The sequence below is a fragment of the Chrysemys picta genome, chromosome 8 (assembly GCF_011386835.1).
Source record: "Chrysemys picta bellii isolate R12L10 chromosome 8, ASM1138683v2, whole genome shotgun sequence".
Classification (NCBI taxonomy): domain Eukaryota; kingdom Metazoa; phylum Chordata; order Testudines; family Emydidae; genus Chrysemys; species Chrysemys picta.
In genome coordinates this window covers 34,293,528-34,316,479 of record NC_088798.1, presented here as the reverse complement: position 1 = coordinate 34,316,479, position 22,952 = coordinate 34,293,528, and the positions used below count along the sequence as shown (strand labels likewise).

At 44.7% G+C, this 22,952-nt stretch overlaps 1 protein-coding gene across 5 annotated transcripts in view; it reads left to right on the top strand.

The window, feature by feature from the left end:
* BCAR3 (BCAR3 adaptor protein, NSP family member) overlaps positions 1–22,952 on the top strand; it is a 188,442-nt gene that overhangs the window by 164,431 nt on the left and 1,059 nt on the right. For all 5 annotated transcript variants that reach the window (XM_024103193.3, XM_008165791.4, XM_065555566.1 and 2 more), the window contains 8 exons: positions 4,873–5,001; positions 6,531–6,973; positions 9,323–9,423; positions 11,519–12,165; positions 17,131–17,246; positions 18,199–18,370; positions 19,679–19,790; positions 21,384–21,596. In XM_024103193.3, the coding sequence (XP_023958961.2) occupies positions 4,873–5,001; positions 6,531–6,973; positions 9,323–9,423; positions 11,519–12,165; positions 17,131–17,246; positions 18,199–18,370; positions 19,679–19,790; positions 21,384–21,596 (1,933 nt within the window). The remainder of the gene's footprint in view (positions 1–4,872; positions 5,002–6,530; positions 6,974–9,322; positions 9,424–11,518; positions 12,166–17,130; positions 17,247–18,198; positions 18,371–19,678; positions 19,791–21,383; positions 21,597–22,952) is intronic.

Below are 22,952 nucleotides of genomic sequence, written 5' to 3'. Positions count from 1 at the left end.
GGGCGGGGTAGTCAAGAGACAGGGAGCAGGGTTGGATGGGTCAGGAGTTCAGGGGGGGGGCTATCTGGGGGTTGGGGGTGTAAGGTTTTGGGCAGTCAGAGTACAGGTGGGGGGGGTCTCAGGAGGGGGCAGTTAGGGGACAAGGCACAGGGAGGCTTAGATAGGGGGTGGGGTTCTGAAGGGCAGTTAGGAGCAGGGGTCCCAGGAGGGGGCAGTCAGGGGACAAGGAGCGAGGGGGTGTTTGGGAGTTCTGGGGGGGGGCTGTCAGGGGGCAGGAGTGGGGAGAGGGATCGGAGCAGTCAGGGGACAGGGAGCAGAGGGGTTTAGATGGGTTGGGAGTTTGGGGGGGGGGCTGTCAGGGGGTGGGGAGTGGTTGGATGGGGCGTGGGAGTCCCAGGGGTCTGTCTGGGGGTGGGGGTGTGGATAAGGGTTGGGGCAGTCAGGGGACAGGTAGCGGGTAGAGTCCTAGGGGGCCAGTTCGGAGGTGGGGAAGGTCTCAGGAGGGGGCAGTCAGGGGACAAGGAGCAGGGAGGCTTAGGTAGGGGGTGGAGTCCTGGGGGGCAGTTAGGGGCAGGGGTCCCAGGAGGGGGCAGTCAGGGGACAAGGCGTGGGGGGGAGGGTTGGGGGTTCTGAGGGGGCAGGAAGTGGGAGGGAGTGGAAGGGGCAGGGGCGGGGCTAGGGCAGGACGGGGCGGGGCTAGGGCGGGGCTCCTCCCGTCCTCTTTTTTGATTGTTGAAATATGGTAACCCTACCCGGTGCAATGCTCATTTACTCTGCTTTACTGCAAGGAGGGATGGCTTGACCTGTTGTTTACATCTCTGCCCCCGTTTTTCTAAATTATAAAGTGCATGTGGGAGGAATCTGACACTGAGTGCTTGGCCCAATTAGCTGAGCCAGGCGCCAAACAGAGGCATTGGGAGGGGTGGGGAGACTACAAATCCTCTCCCCTACAGGCTGCAAAGCAATCAGGGATCTGATTTGTGGAGACTCCTCTACTTCAATGGCGAAAGTCCTTGCCGCAGCCCTTTGCATGATTCTTTCTGCACCCAAGCTCTGGCCTTCTGTGCCCTCCCATCACTGCATGCTGCTGTGCGGGGAGCTCCATGTATAGGATATACACCCAACCCCCAGAGTGGCATCCTGGCTGCCGGAGAAGGAGCAGGACTTGTCCCTTCTTGCACAACATGAGTATGTATCCCTGTTAACCATGTTTACCTGTATAAACAGCATGGTAACGTGGTTAACAAACAAAATTGCATGGGGGTTTGAAGTGCTTCTATAGTGCTTCATTGACCTCAACTGTATAAACTAAATCTTCAACTATTTATTGTCTAAAAAGGCACATAGTTTTTCCTTGGAAGAGATAGGAAGAAAATTCATCTTAGAATGAATCTGTTTAAATGATGTGGGCAGCAGAACGCCCACCTCCCCTGACATTTTTCCATCAATAATATGCTCTCTAACAAATGGTTGTAACTTGGTCTATTCCAGACTGCACCAAGGTTTGTTGATGAGAGCACAAAACACACAACATCTGCTCTCCGTTATATGCTGAAAGGATGCAATGATGGAAAGTTTAGAGAGCACAGTGTTCATAGAAAGACTGTGATCAGTGGGTGAACAGCAGTGTTCTCCAGTCTTTTTATAAACAATGCACCATTCAATCAAAATGTCCTGTGAAAGGAATCCGGAGCCTTGGATCCCATCCAAATAATTTTTTCAAACAAACAAACAAACAAACAAAAAGGTATGGCCATGGGGGAAAAAACTTCTGTGATTATTGTTTTAAGGTAACCTACCTCCTATCAGGGGCATAACATTCTGTGTCACTTTAGCTCTGGCTTCTTTTTTCTTTTGGAGGTAACATCTGTCTCTCTCCAGGATCAATGGAGCATCATGTCGGCTTCCACAAATAGCTGAATCCCATTAAAATATTTGATAGTTGAACATCTGGGGCTTTTTGTAGGAATTTCAGCAACATGAAATGTAGGGTTTGACTCACGGGCCTTTCGGAGGAAGTTAGAATGTCCAAAGAACTTCTCCCCTTTGAGAACTTGTGAAAAACTGGACAACAGTATCCTTATTGTTTCTCTGGAGAAGAAGCCACAGGCTTCATGGATCACCAAAGTCACACTTAGGGTGACCAGATCACAACAGTAAAATATCGGGACACATTGGGGTGCCGTCGGCCCCGCACACAGTCCAGCCCCACTACTCCCAGGCTCTGCCCCCCCCTCTGCACCAGGTCCCGCCCCCTCCCCGCTTGGCCCCCCCGTCACTGCCCCCTCCTCAATCCCTCCATCCACCGCTCACCACCTCCTCACTCCCCCCGCCACTCACCGCCTCACTCCCCTGCCACAAACCCCCATGCTGCCCCAAGAACCCCAGCTCACTGCCTCACTCCCCTGCTAGCCCTCCCCCCACCGCTGGTTCGCTGCTTGCCTCCTCACCCCTCCTCCCCCGGCTCGCTGCTCGCCTCCTCACAGAACCCCCACTCACTGCTGGCTCCCCACTCACCGCCTCACTCCCCCGCTAGCCCCCCCCCGCTCGCTGCTGGCTCCCCACTCACCGCCTCACTCCCCCGCTAACCCCGCCCCCGCCTGCTGGTTGCTCCCCGCTCGCCGCCTCACTCCCCCACTAGCCCTCCCCACCCGCCGCTGGCTCGCCGTTCACCTCCTCACACACACACACACACACACACCCCCCGCTGCTGGCTTGCTTCTCTCCTCCTAACCCCCGCCCGCCGCTGGCTCGCAGCTTGCCTCCTCACCCCCCCCCCCCCCCCGCTGCTGGCTTGCCACTCGCCTCCTCACACACCCCCGCCCACTGCTGGCCTCTTCACCCCCCTTCCCGCCACTCGCCTCCTCACCCCTCCCGCTCGCCTCCTTACCTGATGTAACAATGCGGTTCTGGCGGGACCCAACTGAGAGTGCCAATTCAGGACAAATTGCTAAAACAGGGCAGTTACAGCCCAAGGCTGGGGTTTTTCCACCTCTAAGGCAAACCAAACCAGCCAGACAGTGAAGACTTTGGTCTCACCCCACTGACTAACCACAAGTCATACAAGCAATTCCCTTAGACACTCCAGTTTCCCAGTATCACCACCAGTGCCACTCGTTATGGGGACAAATGGTTATGAAAACCAATACCCCAGTAAAAGAAAAAGGGTTCTCCTGATCCCAAAGGATCAAGCCCCAGACCCAGGTCAATATACAAATTAGATCTTACGCACAAATCATGCTGTTGTCAATCCTTTAGACTCTAAAATCTAAAGGTTTATTCATAAAAGGAAAAAGATATAGATGAGAGCTAGAATTGGTTAAATGGAATCAATTACATACAGTAATGGCAAAGTTCTTAGTTCAGGCTTGTAGCAGTGATGAAATAAACTGCAGGTTCAAAATCAAGTCTCTGGAATACATCCCCAGCTGGGATGGGTTATCAGTCCTTTGTGTAGAGCTTCAGTTTGTAGCAAAGTCCCTCCAGAGGTAAGAAGCAGGATTGAAGACAAAATGGAGGAGAGGCATCAGCCTTTTATAGTCTTTTCCAGGTGTAAGAACACCTCTTTGTTCTTACTGTGGAAAATAACAGCAAAATGGAGTCTGGAGTCACATGGGCAAGTTCCTGCATACTTTGCTGAGTTACAAGGCGTATCTGCCTTCTCTCCATGGGTCAACTGTATAGCTGATGGTCCTTAATGGGCAATCAAGCAGGCTAGGCAGAGCTAACACCAATTTGTCTGGGATGTCTCCCAGAAGCATAGCATAAGTTTGAAATACAGACAGTATAGAGCCAATATTCATAACTTCAACTACAAAATTGATACACACATATAGACAGAATAATTATAACCAGCAAACCATAACCTTGTCTTAGACACCTCATTTGACCCCCTTTATGCAAGATTTGGTGCCACTACAGGACTTTGGTTTGCAACCATGTTCTATATGGTCCCAGTTCAAATCAATAACGTGACACCTGAATATCGGGACAAATGGGGTCCTGATTGTACATCGATTGGGATGCGGGACAAAGGGTTAAATATCGGGACAATCCCGATTTTATCGGGGCATCTGGTCCCCCTAGTCACCCTCCAGAGAAGGACTAAGGGTCCCAGATGGAAGTGGTACATCATTTGGGAATAGAGGGACATGGCAATCCCCTGAATATCCTGTGCTTGCTGAAAGGGGGAGAAATCCCACAGAAGATCTTATGGTTGGTATATTATAGGGGTGGAGGAATCCCCCAGAAGACCTTACACATTGTAGGGAGGTGCCCTAATGGGAGCTAAGATTTTTGCTCTCTTCAGGAAGGAATAAGGAGAATTGCCTGAAGATGCAGGGGTCAATGAGTCTGTACTTCTACTTAGAATTAAGTGTTTGAAGGGAAAATTGCCTTTAATAAGGCAGATATTTCACATGCAGCGTAAATACTGAATTGTCCACCCTGTATCGGTCCTGATAGTTTAAGATATTCTTTCTTAGAATGGGGCAAAAGAGCAAAGTTCAAATCTGAATTAAACTGCAAAGTCTTGGGGCGGCAGCTTTGGACCCATCTCTGCTTCTTATCGTACCTGGAATTCTTACTGGGAAGATGCAATTACTGAAGTGGCTCAGTAGGTGCATGTTATCTCTTGATGCACAGATGGGCCATTTATTATGCACTCAGCACAGTGTGTCGTCATTACGCACCTGACACTAGTTTTTGTAAATACAGATTAGAGATCAAAGGCAGGTCAGCTTTTTAAACGGCGCACCCGGCATGTTCCAGTGGCTAGTGCAGAGTATGTGACATATGGGATGAAAGTTTTGAGGGATATAAAATGTTAATCACTAAACCTGGCAGAGTCAAACCTTTTAATCTTTATTGCAGTTTTCTAGGGAGAGGCAGGTTATGGACAACACCCCGGAAAAGCTGAAGAAAGAGTTAGAGGAAGAGCTGCTGTTGAGCAGCGAAGACTTACGTAGCCATGCTTGGTACCATGGACGCATTCCTCGGCAGGTATGTCCCTCCTGGATCTTCCCTTCCCAGGCAAAGCTGTGGGCTTTCATAGACAGACACAGACAGGTTAGCAGTGGAGTGTTACATACAGTCTGCATGAGGTCCCCAATTCAATAGAACCGGAATGCCTTCCAGTGTGAGAGAAAAGTGGTGTCTGATATTGTTTACTTAATATGCCTTGGTGAGAAATGAGACTGAGGGAAGAAATCCGCTTTTTCTTATACTTTAACAAACGAAAAACCATCCAGTGAAGAGAGGTAAGAATACTCCTCTGTGCTATAGACCAGAGCTACACTCTGTCCCCTAATATTGTTGTTCAGCTGTTGGCCTGAATTTAGATTGGTATGATTATCCAGAATTGAAAAATGTTCCAATCTTCTACCTTTCTTGAGTTTGAAAGTATAAAAGAGCAGACTAGTAGTAATAGTAGAAATAAGAATTAATAGTTATTTGGAGTCGCTATCTTTTTATTTTGGTCTTCTACGCCAAAAACATCACGAGCTCCCCCTGCTGGCTCATCATCAACGTGCACCTGTCAAACGCTGTTCTGGCAGTTATGAGCTGTCCTGGGGCCATCAGCAGATGCTGAAAATCAGGCAGAGCAGGCAGAAGCAGGCAGCTCTGTGGTTTGAAAATTAATGAATTAATGTTTGTCAAATGGGAAGGGCCAGCTTGGTTCAGAAAGAAACAGGGGTTTTTTCAGCTTTTATGTGCATACTGCGAAACAAAGAGAAGAATATGTGAAACCCATTTTAGGAATAGCTCTTTGTCTCTCGTGAAGTAACTGGAAGTAATAACTAAAAGACAAATTCTGGTTGCCTGCAACAATGTCCTCTAAAATTGTGTAATTGTGTGTGTGTATGAGAGCAAAAGTTGTGTTATGTACTCCAGTATTCTGAGGCTACCTCTACACTACAGGAGGAAGTCGATTTAAGATACGCAAATTCAGCTACGTGAATAGCATAGCGGAATTCGACGTATCGCAGCCGACTTACCCCGCTGTGAGGACGGCGGCAAAATCGACCTCTGCGGCTTCCCATCGACGGCGCTTACTCCCACCTCCGCTGGTGGAGTAAGAGCGTCGATTCGGGGATCGATTGTCACGTCCCGACGGGACGCGATAAATCAATCCCCAAGAGGTCGATTTCTACCCACCCGATTCAGGCGGGTAGTGTAGACCCAGCCTGAGTAACTTCATTCCCCTTCACAGATGAGTTTCTTTTGACAAATTGGGGAAATATGCACACAAACACGTGGACTGCATTCTCTGGCCCTGTCCTAGAAGGTCCTCACAGACTCCTATTGTAGAAAGTCTGTGAAATGGCCTCTGGATTTTAGAAGGAGCCAGAATTAGAGAGGGCAACATTCTGCCCCACGCTTTTCCTCTGTCCTGTCTTTTCTGGTTTTAAACCTGTGCTCACATTTAGGATTAAATAACAGGATTCTACTGATGTAATACTAGCCAAGGCTGAGTATTCCCCTTCTGACTCCGAATGTGGGGTTTTGTTTTTGTATGTTTTCTCTCTAAGGTGGCAGAAAGCTTAGTTCAGAGAGATGGAGATTTCCTGATTAGGGATTCTCTCTCCAGTCCTGGAAACTTTGTTCTTACCTGTCAGTGGAAAAACATCTCTCAACATTTCAAAATCAACAGAACAGTCCTCAGACTCAATGAAGCCTACTGCCGCATTCAGTATCAGTTCGAACTTGAAAGTTTCGACAGCATCCCTGGGTTAGTGAGATGTTATGTGGGGAATCGCAGGCCAGTATCAAAGCAGAGTGGAGCAATTATTTTTCAGCCTATCAACAGGACCGTGCCACTGAGGTGTCTAGAGGAAAAGTACGGAGTATCTCCAGTTCGACAAAAAGAATGCAATATCACTGAAGGAAAAACAGAGACTGCAAAAAGGCTGAGCCTCAGTATATACGGCGTGCAGTCCCCGGAGCACAGCTTAACCAGAGGAAATCTTTTAAGGTACTTTTCTCTTGTTCCACCATCTTCCATAAAGGGGAGTCAAGAACCCAATCCTGCTCCCACTGAAGTCAATGGGAGTTTTGTCCTCTACTTTCAAGGGGAAAGAATCAGGCCTCACGATCTCATCTAATAACTCATTTTTAAGGGCCTGATCCAAAGCCCAGTGAAGTCAGTGAAAAGACTCCCACTGGCTCCAGTGACTCAAGCGAGCTTTGGCTCAGGCCTTAGAGGACTAACAGCTTTAATAAGGAGCTTTAAGGTAACTGTCTTCAATTATATTAATGTAAAACACAGAGATTACTGATGCCATTTGAATCTGGCAGCAGCCCAGTTAAGTACAGATATTCTAACAAGTTAGATGAATGGTGTAATCAGATTTTGAAAATAATCAGCTCTAAAATATCTTTGAAAAACATGATTTGGGGTTTTTGCTCAGCAAGATGGTGTTTGTGCTCTGCAGCGCTGGTTCCTTTCACTCACACTGGTGTGACTCAGGAGCCTCTCCACCGAAGTCAATGGTGTCAAACCAGTGTGAGTGAAATTGGACTCAGTCTCTGTAATTACAATAATGGTGCAGCTTGTGCAGTAGCTTAGAAATAATAAAAATACTAAACATAAATTGACGGTTAAAAAAAGTAAAAGGTTTGTTGTTACTCTCAAGTTGAGTCCTTTTTCTTCTGCTGCTGTGAAGAAAATGCCACAAATGGGTTAAGAGAGTTAAAAAGAGAGAAAGTGAGATGGACTAAAATAAAGTGCACTAATAAAGCTGACTGTTTGGAAGGAGACAGCCGATGGATTGTAGTTCTTCATTACTGCCCAGTTCAGGTGTTGTATTGAAGAAGTCTTAGTATGCCAACAAAAAGGGAACCAAACTGCTATAGCAACTTTTTGACTACAAAAATTCCAAATCATTGTCTGAGATTCTCACCTGGATCCTGGAATCTGATCTACGCAGCTGGACCCCTATGCCTCTATGGAGCCACCGTGACTTGAACGGGACTCTGGGGGAGGAGGGGCTAGCCCATGAGGCGTCGCAGTGAAGTCAGTGGGACTTCAGACGAACGCAGAGGGGTGCCTGTGAAGCAGTAGGGTTGGGCTGCTAATGCTATCTGCTCTTGAACTTAGAAATGCAGTTGGTAGACGCTGTTAATGCCTTTTATGAAAACTGAATGTTGGCTGAACAAGTCGTTCATCCAAAGCCTGTAAATAACTATTCTGCATCTGATTTTCCTGGGAGTGTCAACCAAAGCATGTCCTTAATTACTCTCCTGTGGCTGAACCAGGGCAGAAATGGAAGGGCAGCTTTCTTTTCTGTTAGCGCAGTGATACTCAGACTGAGGCTCGCGAACCGCAAGAGGCTCTTTAATGTGTCTCCTGCAGCTGTTTGCGGCACATGATATTAAACCAATGGTGTGATTTTAATTATTAACTAATCAGGATGTTTTTACTATGTTATTAACCAAACCAATTGAAGTTGATAAAACAATAATAATACTTGCTCAGCCATTTTGCTGTGAGAATAAACTAAATATTTCTCCCGTCATCTGAATATATAGTTCTATAGTAAATGAAACAAATAATTCACACTCCTGTGGCTATTTTGGGCAATGTTGATCGATAATTTGGCTCCTGAACCGCTGAGGTCTGAGTATCACTGTGTTAGAGAATGGGTTCTTAACCTGAAGGTCGTGACACACCTCCTCCCTTTCTTTATGGCTAGGAGAGAAAAGGAGTCTCAGCTCTTTCCTCTGCTGTAAGAGGGGTTCACAGCATGCAAAAGGTTGAGAATAAAGCATTAATTTCTGCCCTGCCATGTTGTATGATTACAGACCTATTACCATGTTTCACAAAGCAATAACTCTCAGTACTCAATGCACAGAGCCAGATTTTCGCCCATACTAAGGGCAGGTCTTCATTACGGGGGGGGGGGGGGTCGATTTAAGATACGCAAATTCAGCTACGCGAATAGCGTAGCTGAATTCGACGTATCGCAGCCAACTTACCCCGCTGTAGGGACGGCGGCAAAATCGACCTCTGCGGCTTCCTGTCGACGGCGCTTACTCCCACCTCCGCTGGTGGAGTAAGAGCGTCGATTCGGGGATCGATTGTCGCGTCCCAATGGGACGCGATAAATCAATCCCCGAGAGGTCGATTTCTACCCGCCAATTCAGGCGGGTAGTGTAGACCTAGCCTTAGGCCCCTTTGGGCTGCTCTGGCAGCGTAAGCTGCTGTAAGTGGGAAGCTGAGGACTCCCCTTAGTTGTGGCACAACTGAAGATTGGGCCTGTATATTAAGTGTCCTACTGCACTTTAATGATCTATTGTTGTGTTGCCTTTTTCCCCCCCTCAGAAACAAAGAAAAAAGTGGTAGCCAGCCAGCTAGTTTGGATCACGTCCAGGAGAAAAGATTCCCCCTAAAGGCTCACCAGTCAGAAAGCTACCTGCCAATAGGTATGTCTGTAGGCAGATTTCTAATAACTCCTTAGAAGATGCATGCCAGCAGGCAGTCAGCCTTCTACCCTGTCTTCAGGTTACATTTTAATATGCTAGAGATTTTCAGAGACTGAAGCCCACATGAAATTCACAGTCTCAAGTGTGAGAGTACTGAATACAGTTAGCATCTGATGACTGTTCAGTGGCCCATGGAAATGGAGTTGATATGCTCGTTATAATTACTAGACCAAGTACTCTATTTCGAAGGCACATATCAGCTTGGTATGGCACCCTAGCAATCAGGTTTACACATCAGAAAAATTATTATTATGATTGGCACTAATAGGTCCACTTCTTGGCAGTGTTACCATCTCAACCCTAGAGTTTTACAAGACCCACAGCAGTTTCATTGATACCATCCTGCCCATAGCTTCTTGAGCAGCTGTGGTAAACCTGATGCAATTTTGTACATTTCGCTGCTATTACTCAGGTAATGCAGCTAATGCAGAATCAGTACTCTGATATTTTCCACCACTTGTTACTGCTGGTGGTTAGGGAAGAGGAAGTGGGGCAGCTGTAACTCTGTTCCTCTTATCCTCCTTTGATCTTCCTCTCTCTGGTTATATCACAATTCTGCTGCTGCTGCTGCCCCATGTAACTTTTCTGGGTGGCAGCAATATGAAATTTACAAGAATGTGGTCAGTTTCATTTGCATTACCCCACTGATAGAAGACTTACTAGCACTTGCCCAATTGCCAGAGAAATTTTGCTTACCTTCCACCCACACCCACACCCACCCTCCAAGCTACACCCAGAGGGGAAAATTGTAAGGGAACCCCCTTCTATGCCAAACAGGAGCACTGTGTGAGGAAGCTTGCACTGAGGTTGTGAGTAGCTCTATGGATAAATTCTGGCCTTTGGTTTCCAAGGCTGTCAATCTTGAACTTTTCTAGAGCACTAAATCTGTTTGAAAAATAAAATAAAATAAAATAAAATAAAATGGGTGTTGTGGGTTTTAAACTGATTTCTAAAGGCAGGAGTTCTCAAACATTTCTGTGGTGTGGACCACACCTTAATAGCGAGATTGTCTAGTCATGAGCATCTCTCCTTCACTGTACTCCCAGACATAATTGCACAAACTGCCTTCCTTCCCATTTGCGATTGGATGAACGGCCTTCCTCCCATTCATGATTGCAACATTTATGTAGCAACTATAGCAATTACCCTGAAAAGTAAAATTAGGGAAGTATTTCATGTGTGATTTATGTATTTATTTATATTATGATGGTGGCCAGAGGCCTCCAATCAGGAGCAGGGCCCCTAGACACCAAACAGACATATAGTGGGAGACAGTCCCTACTCTGGAGACCTTACAGTCTGGGGGTCTTTAATGCAGTGCAGCAGCTGGTAATGAGAAGTAAGACCAGCATGATGTGATCAGTCAGCTCTCTGCAGACAACCAGCAAGTGCTCCGTTAGCCACAATTTGGGAACTTCTGTCTTCAGAATCCTGCAGCCAGCCCTCATTTGATGTCAATGGGATGTTTGCCTGTGTGCTAACTACAGGATGGGGCCTATGTGTGTAAATATTACAGTGCACACACGTTCCCCCACATTTGAGTCAACTGTCTTCTAGGGATACAGAATTAGAATCCCTGAAGTTCATTCTTTTCATACCTCACTACATGCCCAGACTCCACTTTAAGGAAGTTTTTCTTTCATTTCAAAACTTGTGTGGTGCAGCTATAAGGTTCTGTTTTTATCTGGCAGATCAAGTTACAAACTCACTCCTATTCCAAGCCAGGACTTTCCAGCCTTTGTGTGCTGTGGGGATGTGGGTTATTGTCAGTGTTACCACAGGGTGACATTACAGCCCAGCTGCTCTCTGTATTTGGGATTTTGTGAGGAGAATTTGCTTTGTAGCTCATCTCTTAAAATATACGTTTTAAACAGTGTTTGACAGAATGAAGGATTTACATGATTTGAAACACTTCCCCCAGTAAACAACAACAGCAACAAAAAAAGAACTGTAAAGTGTATCTCAGGATTATACGTAGTATTGCCTTAGATGCTATTATTACAGCATAAAAAATGATTCTGTTCTTCACCTACAGGTTCGAGGCATCCATCTCAGCTACCTGAAGTAGATACAAGCCCATGTTCAAATTCCCCTGCATTTAGAACAGGCAGTGAACCTACTCTAAGCCCCACAGTAGTTCGGAGGGTCACTTCCGAGTCACCAGTAGGAGAAGCTCTTAGAGGATCAGACAGCCAGCTCTGTCCCAAGCCTCCACCTAAACCCAACAAAGTGCCCTTGCTGAGGCAACCTCAGTCTCCTTTAGCTTGGCACAGTTCAGAGGCACACTACTGTGAATTAAACCCTGCCACCTCCATAGACTGTGGAGCAACACAGCAATCTCTGTCTCAGAAGAGCAGCTACGTGGAGCATCTGATAGCTAAAGAGAATGGATTGCTCTCATTCAGGAACTCTGAAACAAGTTATCTGATCCATGAAGATGATGCCTTACAGAGCTCAATGGATCCATTAGCAGCTTGGACTGAGATGGCTGAAGAGGGCAGCATGTTTGTAGCACCTGTTCTTGAGACAGTATCCAGTTTTAAACCAAATGATTTTGAATCCAAACTTCTTCCTCCTGAAAACAAGCCACTTGAAACACCAATGTTAAAAAGAGTTAAGGAGCTATTCACCAACAGTAATCCAAAGGTTATTGCCCAGCATATGCTTAGAATGGACTGCAAGGTAATTTTTTTTTATTATTTGGTTTTTAATAATTGTAAAGGGAAGTAACTTTTCTGCATGTCACTGGATACCCTGCCAGATTAAGCTTTTTTTAAAAAAAGATTTGAAAGAATTAAAGGAGAGATCTGGGACTAAGGTAATGTATATATTTACTTGGGGGACTTGCAGAGATTTATCAAGGGGTAAAGTTGGAAAAGAGTTTTTAGCCTCTGAAGAATGATTACAAATTTGTCTCTGGACCAAAAATCCCTCTTAGTTGTCCCTAATTTTAGACCTATATTTCCCTCCATTCCAGACAAATTTGATGTTCTCTTTATTTGTTGTAGATTTATTTACAGCAGAAATGCTGACTCATGAAACTGAGATTAGGAAAAAATGGTATTTATTCTGAAGGAATGAATCCCATATCAGAGAGAGAGAACACCACACATTGCTCATGTTACAGGAAGGCACTCAGATACCAAAATGGTGGGCATGAGATAAGAATCTGAATAGAATACAATCTGTTTTAGCTTCCTGGCTGAATACTGCTCTGCTAACCCTTGGTTGGGTCTTTGGGCCTTGACAGGATGAGAGGTAGTGGAAGGTGGCTGCAGAGCCTTTAGATACAGTTCTCTGCTCGCATGCCATTTGTATCCTCTAGTTGCACACCTTGGTAAGCAGGGCCGGCTCAGGCTTTTTTGCCGCCCCAAGCAGCAAAGGAGGGGTTGCGGGGGGAAAGCCGTGATCGGTGGCACTTCGGCGGCAGCTCAACCGCGCCGCTTCATTCCTCGGCAGCAATTCGGCAGCGGGTCCTTCGCTCCAAGATGGACTGAGGCACCCGCCACCGAATTGCCGCCGAAGACCCGGACGTGCCACCCCTTTCTGTTGGCCGCTCCAAGCACCTGCTTCGTTCACTGGTGCCTGGAGCCAGCCCTGTTGGTAAGCATCAGAAGCGTGCAGATATTTTTACAAGGAGGCAGGCTTTGTTATACAGGCAAATCTTTGAGCAGCGATTCTGAACTCAGAAACATGGAAAAAGGAAGAGAGAAATTCAAGTACAAACAGCCCTTTTTACAGGATAATGATTTTATTTAAAGGGAACATGAAACCCATTTGAATTCTAAGTCATTTGAAGTGGATAGTTGTGAGTGCTGTATCCATTAGAAACACAGTATTTGAGAGAAAGAGTGGCATGGCTCACACTTCTTCAGTGTGAACCTGGTTCGAGATCCTCAAAGGTATTTAGGCACCCAATTCCCATTGAAATCAGTAGCACTGGGTCTAATGAAATCCAGGAGAGTTAGGGTATGTCATAATTGCAATGCCTATGATTCAAATGACATGAAACCCACACATCTTCTGGGTGTGGTGTTCTGTCCCATCTAGTGGCACCGAGACCACTTAGAGAGCAATTAATGAGTCGGTCCTACAGCCTTAGCTAAGAGGCAGTTGGCTTTTTGCTCATGTGACAGAGGCTCGTGCACTAAGCTCCAGAGGCCCCAGGTTTGATCCCACCCGCCGCCGACTGGGATCTGTCAGCATTACATGGAGTAGCATTTCAAATAGCATTTCCTTCTTACCGCCATCAGCTCCATTACACTCCTTTAAACTCTCTATCCAATCTATTCTATAGTCATTAGAATTGAATGGTTATTGATCGATTCTAAATAATGGTAGCACCAGCCAGCCCACTGCGGAAAGAATGGAAAGGCCTTTCCAGTCCTGCTGCTTCTTGTTAGGAGTGCTTCACTGCGAAAGCATACTCAAGGTTTGTTAGTTTAAAAAGGGCGCTGGAGGCCAAAGAGATGGTGCATTGTAGTGATTTCCTAATGGCATATTTGTGCACTCACATGAGGCTATATAGGTGAAATCAGTGCATCAGTTAATTCAGTCAGTCATTTGGGAACTATATTAGTGAGAAGTGATATTGTTTCTAATTATGTTAAAAAATGTACATCACCTGCCCAATATCCAGGGTGGGGCAATGGCTCCTCCTGAGGCAGAAATGGATAATGCTGTTTGTTATAACTCAAAACAAACTCTTCTCTCCAATGTTTGCTGTAAAACTTGCCTCATAAAGATACAGCATTTGTCTCATCTGCTACTCACTGAGCATGAGATTTAGAAGAGAGTTGGTCAGTTTTTAAAAAAGATTTGCGTGCTCAGTGACTTAGGAAGGGCTTTTTCTCCCCCTCTGTGGTTTCTAATAACTTACACGGAGAACTGCACAGTTTCTCCAAGACTCATTTAGAAGTCACGTTGGCGAATGGGACATGTGACTATTGTCAGCCATAAAAATGAACAAATGGTGCTGCAGTGATTTCAGGTGTATTGAGTAATGACAGGTGAACCTGCCTAACATGGATATTACACTGTAAGGTAGAAAGAACCGGGTTGTGCCAGTTTCCCCAACAAAATGCTACTGCTAGTACTTCCCCAATGCTAGTATACTTACTAGTGGCTCCACAGCCCCAAGGGAGCATGATTAGCCAGATAGGGGGGTGGTTAGCACTCCCACCCTAACCACCTGCTGGCATCCACCAGTAGATGCCGAGGTAGTATACACTGTTTCTTTCTGAGGCAGTGGCACTGGCTGCTTCTAAATGTGCTCCCCTAGGCCCTCCTGAGCCATTCTGATCCCCATGTGTCCCTCACACACAGAATGGCTCAGTGAACCTCCACTTAGCAGCTACACCTCTGCACCATCCTTCCGGAAGAAATGCCAGAATTTGGCTACCTTACAGTCATAGAATCATAGAAGTATAGGACTAAAAGGGACCTCATCAGGCAGGAACTACTAAACCTAAACCATCCCTGACCGTGTTTGTCCAGCTTAAAAATCTATAGTGATGGGGATTCCACAACCTCCCTTGGAAAACTATTCCAGAGCTTATAGTTAGAAAGTTTCTCCTAATATTTAACCTAAAACTCAGTTAATGCAGTAATGTTCACAGTCCTCTTTATAATAGCCCTTAACATATTTGAAGACTTATCAGGTCCTTCTCAATCTTCTTTTCTCAAGACTAAACATGCCCAGTTTTTCAAACTTTCCTTATAGGTCATGTTTTCTAAGCCTCTTTAGAAAACTAATAGTTCTAATAATCGCACTTCTCTAGCTCTTATTTTTTTCAAAGCCCAGGGCAATCTAACTAATCTAGTACCTTTTCTCCTTCTACCGTAGAAGTTTTAAAAATGGAATTTTAAAACCATCATAAGAAGAAGAATGGCTTTCAATCTAATAGCAAAAGTGTGTGTTGAGTGAAGTAATTCACTTAGATTGACCCTAGTTTAGTAGGAAATCTTAGCGGCTGTAATTAGCCTAGCAAACTTAATTAAGACCTCTGCTTCCATAATGGAACATTAAAAGATCTTTAACAAATGTGGCTGGAGATGCTTCTTTCTGATGGCTACATTGTGCTTCATTCAGTTTGACCCTTTCAAAGTGCCGATGGGCTCTCTTTCAATCTTGCTTATTCCCCCTGATCCTGTGACCATCAGACTAATTTAGATGCAACCTGAAATGGTAATCTGTTCTCTGCCTGTGCTGCTGGGATTGAATGATTGTCATCTGTTTGGAATTGGTTATATACTATTGGTAGCACAGAATTCTAAAGTATTACAACAGATTTGCATACAAACAGGGCCACATTAAAGCCTGCACACTATAGATTTGTGTGTAGGACCCAAGCTCCTGAAGTCTGATTAAATCAGAATCTCAGCTTTCATTTAAAAAATAAAGTTTGTAGCCCTCAGAATTGTGAAGGAACACTCAAACATTTACCAGGTGTAACTGAGGTAGTGATGTCTGCTTGTCTGCAGAAAGCCTGGAACAATAGCTGTTGGAGGAGAAACTGTCCCATTCAGATCAATGGGCTGTTAACTCCCAGACCTAGTGCTCTGGTGGCACACACTAACTCCACTCAAGTAGGGAACTATGTATGGCAGGAGGAGATGAGCAGTGGGTCTGATCCATTCACCCAAGCAGATTAACCCTGGCCTCTCCATGAGGCCCTGTGCCAACACTCCTGTCTCTCTGGGAGGGAATCGTCCAGGGGGGCAAAGCCACTGGGTACCCAGTGTCATGGTGTGCCTAGGGCTCCATATTGCCTTAATCCAGTCCTTCAGACAGAGGATGGCACTTAGATGCTATGGTGATAGAAAGGCAGATTAGATTACAAATTTGTCAGCATATGAACATTAAAACAATACTCATTAGATAATATGAACATTATTAAGATTAATAGCGATTAGTAGTTCTTATAGATGTAGCAAATTGCAAATAATCATTATGTATATGAAAGGCAAAGGACTAATGCAGTGGAGAGGGAAAATAGAGGGCTTTTTTGTATGAATTACTGTCAGACACAGAGCACTCACATAGTCCTTTCCAAATTCAGAATGCTTTGTGTACATTAGTTCATCCTCACAACAGCCCTGTGCAGTGAAGAAACAGCACTGTTACAGTATTTTGCAGATGAGGAAAGTGAGGCAAAGAGGTTAAGTATCTTGGCCACAGTGCATTAGTGTCAAAGCAAAGATCAAGCCATGAGACCACTCCGTGCTTTTGTTGGATGTGTGGGGAGCTGCTTTTGGTAGAGTGCTTGATCAGATCTGTTGTGGGTTTGACACAAGCCCTACAGCTCTCTTCTCTGGAAGAAAATCTCCTTATGATGCTGCTTGTTTTCTGTTATTGTTTTTTAAAAACCAGATCAAAGAACTAGTCCTTATTTCTTGGCCATAATTCTTATTTGTTTTCATATACTTGACTCACTAAAGGAAAGCATTTCTAAGTTCTGCACAAAACCTCCTTGTGTGTAATGTACTCAGCATGTTTCTGTTTAATGGGGATATTTTTAAATGGCTTTATATTAGTGTTCTAGCTGTACAGCGAGTTAGAGTAACACTACGAATGAATCAAACTCCTCCTTTCCTTAAATAAGTCAACTTCCTGGATCAGTGTGTGAAAACTTTTGCACTTGACAGGTTGCTAGGATACTAGAGGTCTCTGAAGAGATGAGGAGGAGGATGGGAGTGAGATCAGGTCTGGAGCTCATTACATTGCCCTATGGACACCAACTGCGCTTGGACATAATTGAAAGGTATACATTCTTATTACATTGTGCTTCACTCCTGGGACACTTGGCTAGAGTCTCAGTCTGTTGTTGGTATTGGTGTGTCTTATATCTCCAGGTAGAAACACCCTCCTTCCCCAATAAACACTTTACAGTATTCTTGTATACTATGTTGAAATCCACTGAGAGGTAATTTATTGGGACACAGAGATATTGTACAGCTTTGTGCTTAGGAGGACTCGTGGAGATCATCAAGCAACTCCATGGAGGGAGTGCTTGGAGGAAAAAAACAGGTATTAAGGGTCTGATTCTGGTAGGGGAACCTGAGCCTGCCCGCCCGCCCGTTACTCCAGGTTCCAGCTCTGGGGCCCTCTCGTCAGCAGCCAAGGTCTGCCCTATCCTATTCCTTGCTGCTTTTCCCCTGAGCATTTTCTAGCTCTCTGGCTCTCCCCCTTCCCTGAGTTTACCAGCCCAAACTCCCTCCTCCCAGGGAGTAACTGCAGGCTACTTATCTCTTTGCCCCAACCACGCCTCCCTTCTCCCAGGCAGTGACTACAAACTACTTCCCCTTGCTGCTCTTCGCTCCTGGGCTTAATACAGGCCCCACCTGTTCCTGTCCAGCTGAGCCTCTTCTCATTAATCCCTGCTCCCTGGCTCTTCCTCTAGGTGCGGCGGAAGTGGCTAATTGGCTTACCTAGCCACCTTATTCCTTCAGGCCCTGTGTGGGGTGGACACCCCATCGCAGATGTGCAGTAACATAAGGGCAGATCTGTTACCCTGAAGCCTCCAATACATAGTCGGTCTATATCACATACGCGTACTATTGTCACTGAGCTCCATGTAACAGCAGCATTGTCAGTAACAGCCATTTAATCCTGCCTAGGGACATTAAGGGCTTTTAAGTATTGCCTTTGTTATTTGATCACATCCCATCATTTCACTAGTTTACTCTAGACATCGCTGACTTGCTTCTCTCTAGACACAACACCATGGCAATCGGAATAGCTGTGGATATTTTGGGCTGCACAGGAAACTTAGAAGAGAGGGCTGCGACGTTAAACAGGATCATCCAGGTAGCAGTGGAACTGAAGGACTGCCTGGGGGATTTGTACGCATTCTCCGCTGTCATGAAAGCACTTGAAATGCCACAGGTAAAATAATGTTCCCTTTATGGTATTCAAAGAGTTTAATTTTTGTTAGTTAATTTTTTTCAACATTTTAAAGCCCTTAGACAAGAGCTTAGAGATGACAGGAATGGGCATTATAGAATGCCCATCCCCATGTAGACAGACAGATGGTCATCAGAGCTAAGATATGTTTAGCCATTATGAACTTACAATACTTTTAATCATAACAATCTCATTCCCTTCAATGCCAGCATTAGAAAAAAACTTTGCTTTATAGAACAAGAGTCTGTTTATTTTAAAGCAAGGCGGGTATGATAGCATCAAGACATTTCTTCTGTACTATTAAAAAAAATTTTGTTAGGAAACAAACAACTATTTTTTGCAGTTACAGAAATTTGCCTCTTTTGAATATATCTTTATTATGCTCTATGGTGAAAGCTTTTTTTATGATCCTGCAGGGTATAGATGACCTTTTGAGATTAACACTTTGATGAGAGAATGTTGAGCAACCAGCAGTAGAAAAGAGAAATGCTAAATTCCAAAAGAATGGATGTTATCTGAATTCAGCTAGTAACATTTATCTAAACAAAATTCTCCACTCACACATACCAGTTGGGAGACAGTTCTCATATCTAATCCTTGAATAACAGCTTTAGAAACACGGAGTACTTAGAATAGCTGGTCTGTAAAAAAAGAAATGTGCATTTTTTGTGTGCAAATGGACATGGTACAGCAATTATTTTTTTGTCAATCCAGTAAAAAAATTTTTACGTTTTGCCCCCCCCAGCATTAAAACTAAGTTTAGGGCCCTTTTAAAATCACTCATCAGAGAAAGATGCTGTTATTGCATCAGCTATATGTTTGGCTGAAAGTTTACTACTACACAAGGAAAGTGATACAGTAGTTGCAAGGAGAGATTGCCAGATGTGGCACCAGGAATGCTGCTTTAATTTTTGAGTGAGAGGAATTTGTTAGCTGTATCTTGGCCTGTGGTGATTTGAAACTTGTCCTAGATGACCATAAAGGGTCACTTCATGGGAACAGAACATTGGGTTATGGCTTTTTTCCCAAGGAACACACAATTATTTTGCCTAAATACTAGGATGTTTTATTCAGTGGTATTAAGTTGTATCAAGGTATTATTACTTATTAATGTCAGGATCCAGTGGAAGAGGCAAATTGTTGCATAGGCTTAAACAAAAGATGGTATCATATTATTATGATTCAGATCAATCCAAATTAACCCTCTGGTGTCTGCCAGAAGCAGCATAGTTGCTTTACGTAAGAATAGTTGCAAAATGAAAATAGGACTCTCTTCTTTGCATTGAACAGATCGCAAGGTTAGAACAAACATGGATCACTTTACGGCACCACTACACCCAAACTGCCATTACATATGAAAAGCAGTTGAAGCCATTCAGCAAAGCTCTGCATGAAGGAAGAGGTGAGTGTGTAGCATGTGGGAGTGCAGCCAGACTGGCCTTCACCACATTTGTTTTCATGAAGGGAACTGGACTAAGTCCTTTACTGCAAATGACAGATTTTCAGTCTGAATAGCCTTTAGCTTGCTTCCCCTCTCCATTAATGTAATAATGGACATAGACAGAAATGGAATCAGTTCAGCATAGTCCTACCCCACTAGTTGGTGAATGCCTTAAACTCCCATAGCACAGAAGAGGCAGGCTGTACGACGGTGAGCATAGTAGATCAGTACAGAAGGGGCATTTCACTCATTCTGGTGGCTATGTGTCATCATGCACTGAAGTGACACCGCATCATTGTGTGGGATGGAACACAGCACAGGGATGAATAAATCAGAGGAGTCCACATCTGCAAGTAAGTCCATAGCTAGCCAAACAAGAGTGTATGTGTGCACGTGTGCAGAACATCCCTTGTGCTCCCAGCATCTCCCCTCCCCACACCCACTATGGAGTGCGAGGAAGGGCAGGGGAACTGACAAGGCCCTTCTGCTTCACCAGGATTCTGATTAGTAGAAAGCAAATCTGTGCAGAGCCTCCCTTTCCCCCTGCAAAGGAGGAAGAGCTGTGGCATAGCAGACTCCTATGAGGGTATGTCTACATTGCAGTCAGAAGTGAGACTGCAGCCTGTGCAGACACACCCAAGCTAGCTCTACAAGCCCACTGGGGACCCAGGATATACACGAGAGCAGCCAGCCCGTTGTCACCTGCAGCTTCACTGCTATTGCCAGTCAAGGTAGCTAGATCAAAGCTTGCTCAGATATGTCTATATGAGCCGTAGTCGCACTTCTGATTGCAATGTAGCTGTACCCTTACTCACTCTGCATCCTGGAGGGGAGAGGGAAGCAGCAGTGGAAACCAATGCAGAAGGAAGGAGGCAGATCAGGGTCTCCCACCTGAGCTAATTCTTCTGGCCCTGTCAGGTCCCGGGGTGCTGCTGCTCCTACTTGTGGGAAGGCTAAGAGCCCCATAAATTCCTAGCCAGGTGTAGCTGCTGCTGCATCCACATTCCAACAGGAGCAGGAGCTGAATGCCTGGTTAGTAAATCCTGTCTGCATCAGGACGTAGGTGGCTGTGCACATGCTCACAGGCAGTGTACTTTAATGGCATAAACTTAGGCACCTAAGGTCTTTATGCACCTTCAGGATAAGGTGGCAGCTGAGTGGGGTTTTGAAGATCTGAATTTTGAACTTAAGTGCCTAAAGTGGCTCTGATGCACAAGTACTCCTCGTTCTTTAAACTCCTCTGTGGATCTAACCTTCGATCCCTAATACATCAGCAGAGAACATAGATGGATGCAAGCTATTGCCCTGCACCAGATGCAGTTTTGCAGCATTACGGTAGATTCTAGATTTATCAGGATATTAAATGGAAGCTGGGGGGCAGGGATGAAAAGTGAGGATGCTAATTTGAAGGATTTCTAAAGCATATTATGGAAGGGAAAAATACTCAAAACAAATCCTACTTGTAACTGGTTTAGGGAAGAATGTTGTACTATAATTCGCTTGTAAATGAGCAGGATTTAAGATTGTTGAGTGGCTGTGTTGCATCTCTTCCAGAGACCATCTGTGCTCCACAAAACAATATAACTGTGCCCCTGCTGATGCCCTCGGTTACCTTGATGGAGCGACAGGTTGTCATTTTTGATGGGATGGACCTGTGGGAAAACACTGACCAAAGCTGTGAAATAATGCTCAAGCATTTAGCCACAGCCCGTTTTATAGCACAAAATGCTGACATGTACAGAATGACTGCGGAAAGGATACTGGAAGGTAGGGCCACTGGCAGGAGTAAAATCTTGCTGCGCGTTTTGCCAATACAGTATTTCTCAGAGTGAACAGAATGTGTGAGGTGTGTTGTTAAAGTAATGAAGAGATACTGCATATTCTCCCAAGAGTCCAGCTCTTATTAGTAACTGAAATAACAGCTTAGAAAATTGGGTACAGGCTTTTTCTACAGCAACTGGCAAATATGAGAAAAGTTAAAATGTAAATAGGACAAAGGCAAATTTCTGGTCAATCTCCCCCTCTCAACTGGTTAGTCTGAGGGCATGATGCTACAGCTAGTGTGTGCGACTCTCAGCAGCATGCCCTACAGAAGGAAACATACTGTATGAAAAGGAGTATTTCCATGTTAAACCTATGGCTCCATGGCTTTTCATTGCCTTTTGTTAGGTTATCAGCCTATGTACTAGCAATTACATTCTCTCTAAAGAAAATCCTCTAAATTCCTTATGTCTGACTCTCCCTTAGCTGAAGTTTTGTCACTAGCTCATACCCTCCTAACCCATCTTCTGTATGAACTCTTGTTATACAGAACTGTGAATATCTTTGAGGTCTCCACTTAAATCGACTAGGAATTGCTGCAAGAAATACATTCTTCTCTCCCTCACAAGGCTGAGATTCTCCTAAATCAAAGTCTCTTCCAGGCCACAATAGCAGAATACACTCTATAGGCTGGCTCTAGTTAAACAGTCATTTTGTATGCTGTATTTATCCAGTTAGCAGCATGGTGATACAATTGTACTATACGCTTTTTTGCTAAGCACGTTTATCTTTTAAGTCAGAGCCATTGTGACCTTTTAAGTAAATATGCACGTATTCATCTGCTAAGAAGCTAAGAGGACTCTCAACATATGTTGATAAGGAGCTGAGGACCATTTACAGCCATTCATATAATTTAAGATCGGTCAAGGTGGCTAAGTACATGGATAGAAGACCTGCAAGGGAAGCAGGAGGTTCACTATGTGGTATTCTACCTTCTTACTCAGGAAGCAAAGACCCAGCATGGTTTTCAGGGATTCTGTACTTCTGGAAGTACCATAAAACTGAAAGCCTTGTTATTAAAGAGCCCATAGAACTTTTCAAAATAAGTATCCATTGACCCCACCAATCTGACTAAATTCCAGCTCAAGTTACATTTTGCCTGTAAAAAATTCTGCCTCCACTTGTGTGTTTGCAATAACGATGACCAATATTAATCACACTAAATAGTTGGTGCAGGGAAATTAAAAATATTGATATTATAAAGTTATTGCAGGCAAATATATACTCTCAGAGAGCTCTACATTTTTCAGGAGTTGCCATTATACCATCTCATCTTCATCTAACAGTCTTTATCGATTTTTA